At 37.0% G+C, this 4,757-nt stretch overlaps 1 protein-coding gene and 1 long non-coding RNA gene across 2 annotated transcripts in view; both read right to left on the bottom strand.

Annotated features, from left to right (window-relative positions):
* Positions 1 to 785: 785 nt before the first annotated feature.
* Positions 786 to 2,850, bottom strand: LOC107700337 (collagen alpha-1(II) chain-like). The gene is made up of 6 exons (XM_016501969.1): positions 2,797 to 2,850; positions 2,573 to 2,650; positions 2,294 to 2,420; positions 2,072 to 2,178; positions 1,473 to 1,541; positions 786 to 935 (listed from the first exon to the last, which is right to left on the bottom strand). The coding sequence occupies exons 3-6, from the start codon at positions 2,397 to 2,399 to the stop codon at positions 786 to 788; spliced, it is 432 nt and encodes a 143-aa protein (XP_016357455.1). The 5' UTR covers positions 2,400 to 2,420; positions 2,573 to 2,650; positions 2,797 to 2,850.
* Positions 2,851 to 4,308: 1,458 nt separating this feature from the next.
* Positions 4,309 to 4,757, bottom strand: part of LOC107700694 (uncharacterized) — a 1,363-nt gene continuing 914 nt past the window's right edge. The window contains exon 3 of the long non-coding RNA XR_001635570.1: positions 4,309 to 4,363. This is a non-coding gene — a long non-coding RNA (uncharacterized LOC107700694). The remainder of the gene's footprint in view (positions 4,364 to 4,757) is intronic.

The following is a 4,757-nucleotide window of genomic DNA, read 5'->3' as shown; positions in this document are numbered from 1 at the left end:
AGAAATTGGAAGATGGTGTTGACATATCATGGCTGTGACAAAAGTAACATAGATTTGGTATAATAATGAGAAAATTAAATTGAAGGTGATAATTGTGTTAAATACATTCTATTATTAATCCCTAATGACATTTAAAATTGAAAATATTTTTTATTTTTAAAGCTAATAGTAGTTACCCTTGCTGGACCTGTTTTGTCCCACGTCTCAAGAATGACGGAGGGAATGTTAATAAGTATAATTAATAATTTTGCCTAGTTATAAAAAAGCAGTAAAAAGCCGCTTTAGTCATCCAGGGGTTGTTCATTGCATCATTTAGGAAGATGGAAAAAATACAGGACATTTCATGGCCCATTTCTCAGAAGAAACAGAACATTTTTGCAATATATATATATATATATATATATATATATAAAGTACAAATGCCCTGTAAGGTTTTTATTATTTAATATCAGTTAAAAAAATTAAGGCACAGTGTAAAGGTTTAATAAACACATTGTCCTTTGTAACAAATTCTTACAACTTTGCATAAATAAATCATTATCATAAATACTCACAACCCACTAAGACAAGTCTAAATAAACTTCCTACACACACACAGTTATTGCACCACTATTGCAGTCTACTGCAAATCTGAAAAACTGAAACCCAGAGCACAAATTCAGCTACGTTGGAAATCATGAAGTACCCTATAATAATACAATACTAAGTCTAATTGTACAGTATGTCCTGGTAACAATGCATTTCTCCCAGGTGCTCTGTGAATGGCATCTATTTTTGGAAAGATGCTATAAAAAGCACAAATGTCCAAGGATGATGCTCGAATCTCCTTCCCAGGTTTCTCCTCCGCCCTGCAAAAGAACATCTCTTATGGGAAGTAGTTGCACGTCTCCTCCGTGAAGCTCTGAATTCCCCAGAACCCTCACCTGTGCTGTTACCTGCAAAGATAAGGCAGGGGAAATACTTTTGGGTGACCTCCTGTTATAGAATAGCTTTACTTTACCTTACATGGTTTGGTTATGTGCCATTTTTGGAAACTTCTCATTTAGAAAAGTTGTTGTCAAGTGTCTTGCACTAATTACATGCCCTAAGATTACTTCTAACCTCACAACCATGTTGTGATATGATGACATGGGATGGATGGATTTCTTCATTGGAGTCTCCCCGTAAGCGTAACACCCTCTTGGCGGTATCCATGTGTTTAGAAGTGGGGCTGTGCTTTTTAGGACATGTCAGGCTGATGCTTTGTGTGGCAGAGTTGCTGTGCAACCATAGGAATCGTAGTTGGACAACATTAAGATCTCTGTACTCAAACTGTGGAGTGCAATAATCAGAAAATTACATTCATTAAGATGCCTGCCATTCTTAATAAAAATGATGATATTCACAGCATAGTTTCCATAGCAACAAAAAACACAGTGTTAGTAAATTAACAAGAAATTACATCATCTTATGAAATTCAGTAAGTTCTTTACCTTGAAGCCTCTATCAAGCTCACTAAACCACTTTTTAGATCTGTCCGCTGATAGCCACATCCCTGAAATCTGACAAAACCACCACAAATGTACACACAAATATAGTATTATATTCAACAAAACAACTGTGCATATGTTATTCTGTGTCTGTGTCCATATGTTATTGTATTATTCTGTGTCTAGCTGGACTGGTACATTTCTTTAAAATAAAGGTTCTTTATTGCCATATGGTTCCATGAAGAACCTTTAACATACATGGAACCTTTTCATTCCACAAAAGTTTCTTTTTAGTGGAAAAAGGTTCTTTAGATTATTAAAATGTTCTTCACACTAAGAAAAAATGGTTCTTTTAAGAACTGTTTACTGAAAAGTTCATTGGGAAAACAAAAGTGGTTCTTATGTGTATTCCTTTTTGGAACGTTCATTTTTAAGATTGGAAACTAAGTGCAATAATAATGGGCAATAAATATCTTTCAGATTTTGAGTCAATAATATCTTACAGTTTTTAATCCCACTTTTAGGCATCTCAGAGTAAAGAAAAACATCAGTTTACATGTCTTAGAATCACCAAAGGAGACGGACTGTGAAAGTCCTCTTACTTTAGACTGGACAGGAGACACACAAGTTAGACCACCAGCAGTAAAATTACAGAACACACGGAGAGCATCAATCGGACATCCGTGGTTTGGATCAATGTAGTAGAGCCCTATAAACAGGACAGGACAGGACAGTAAATTAAAAATGTCCTTCTCTATGATTTCAATTTTTAAAAACAAGAGCCACATTTTTGGGTCTGAAGTTCCAAGTGGTTTTCTGCTCACCATCTCTGAGGTGAGGCTGGATGAGACTCAGCTCTCTGCAGGTGGTTGCTGGGTTGTCTTTGGTTCCTTCCTCAATCTCATCTTCAGGGTCATCAAATCGAGACATCCTGGATAATAACCGTGCTTTCTGAAAAGAATGTGCAAAGACAATCAATCAATATATTAAAACCTTCACCTTAGGTCTTTCTGCTACCCAACCCCACCTTTCCCTCTATATTTGACAATAAAAGTGTTTCAGTGCTCAACAAACCAAGGTTGACTGCTTGAGTTTGTACCAACATTTTGTGATCCTCTTTTCTGAGCATGAGGTGGAGTATTGTGCCCTGGTATCTGCTGGCTGGGAATGCCTGGTTTTCCCTTGTTAGATGATGCAATCGAGTCAGGATATAAACAGATTAAGACACATCATCTCTTAAAAAGGAATAAAATAAGTATGACATTAAAGTGAAATTAAAGTTAAAGTGTGAAATTAAAGTCACATGCAGGAAAACTATTCCACTTACAGGTGGTCCTCTCCGACCTTTCACACCTTTTTGTCCTGATATTCCCTGAACTCCTTTCATACCCTGTTGATATGAACAATACTTAAGAAAGCACATTTAACTCTATTAAGCTTTTTAAAAAAGGGTCGAACCTTAGCTGTTCAATGGTGAGTGGGTGTGACTGTTTTATATTGTGGATATTATATAGCTTTTAATCAACACATATATTTAAAAAAAAAACTGTATGATCATTTGTTGTTTGTTCAGATTGCATACAGTATATAAAAGTTTTAAGTTTTGAACCACTCAGATTGGGAAACCTTCAGAGAGGTTAAAAAATAAATAAATAAACAAACAGAAAAAGACCCAATCAATCAATCAATAAATCAATCAATCAATCAAGCAATCAAGCAATATCTAACCTAAAACTTTTAAACAGTGGTGTTTATAAATAATGGGTTTAAAAAAAAAAAACAACTCTTAGACCTGAAAAATGTTTTTAGCAACAACAACAACAAAAAAGGTATTTTCCGATTTTTGATAAGTGACCTAAAAAAGAATTTCACCATAACTTCTCTTTTCTTTACCTTTTTAATTCATAACTTGCTAACTTAATATATTTTGAGGTCTCAATCATATTTTAAATCCCATATTTTCAATGTTTCATTGTGACCATTTGAATACTGCCTGCCAGGGCCAGGTCATTCGGTGAACGTGATTTCACCAAGTGAAACATGTTCCTGGATCAACATCCATGTTGATCCTGGAACAACATTCAAATCAACCAATCAGAACTGAGGGATAAGTTTACAGGAAATGTCAATTTTAGCCTTACAACCAGAGTTAGGTGCTTCTACACCCTTGTTATTCAACCATCATTTCCCTCTGATTTTAGGGATAAATTATGGGTAGGGTTAGGTTTAGGGGTAGGGATAGGGTTAGGTATATATTTTTGGACAATAATGTTGACCCAGGAACAACAAAAGATGTTGATCCATGAACATGTCTCGCTTGGCAAAATCACGGTGACCCAGGTCAGTCTGACTGTAATAAGATCTGTATCTACACTGTACCTACCTGGTTCAGGTACAGGGCAAAGATAAGCAGAGCTATATAAATTACAATCACACCTGCAATTTCAGTACACACCTTCCTTCCAGATGGACCCTGTAGAGCGAAACAAGACTGTGTGATCTATGCTATTGTTCTAAAGCAGATAAAGCTGGTCAGTGAGTTTACAAAGAGACGTACAGGTGAACCAGGGAATCCTTTGCCACCAGAAGGCCCACTAGCACCAGCTTCGCCCTGCAACAAACAACATATTTATGAATAAAGAAACAAAAGATTAAAGTAAATATGTCCACAAAATACTGCAGGCCGTTATTTACCTGTATACCTTTTGACCCAGGACGTCCCTTGTACCCTGGAACACCTTGCTTTCCCTGCCAGATGAAGGAAAACATTTGTAAATAGTGAAAAAAAAAAGCAATTGGTTGTTTTTTTGATGTGCTTTCTATCTTTAATTTGAACTTACCTTTTCTCCTGGTGGTCCAATGGGCCCTTGCAATCCTCTAATACCAACATGGCCCTATAAATTGCATTAATGAGCAATGAGCAAGGCCTTTAAATGATCAATATGATCAAAACTTTGCTGAAAAACCTACTGTACACAATCGTCTCAGGTTACTTATGTAACCATGGTTCCCTGAGTAGGGAACGAGACACTGCGTCCTCTAGGGGTCGCTATGGGGAACGCCTCGTCGTGACCCGTGTCTGAAGCATACATTGAAAAAACACCAACTCGTTGGCCGGCGACAGCCATGACGTCACTACCGGTGCGACTATAGTATAAATAGGCGCCGGGAGCACACATCATTCACTTCTTCGTCTGAAGCTTGCGTCCGCAGCATGGCAAGAAACCTAGAGGATGCAATGTCTCGTTCCCTACTCAGGGAACCATGGTTACATAAGTAACCTGAGAC

Source organism: Sinocyclocheilus anshuiensis, unplaced genomic scaffold (genome assembly GCF_001515605.1).
Source record: "Sinocyclocheilus anshuiensis isolate Anshui unplaced genomic scaffold, SAMN03320099.WGS_v1.1 scaffold477, whole genome shotgun sequence".
Classification (NCBI taxonomy): Eukaryota; Metazoa; Chordata; class Actinopteri; order Cypriniformes; family Cyprinidae; genus Sinocyclocheilus; species Sinocyclocheilus anshuiensis.
Note: the sequence above shows the minus strand (reverse complement) of the source record. Positions and strands in the feature narration are given on the sequence as shown.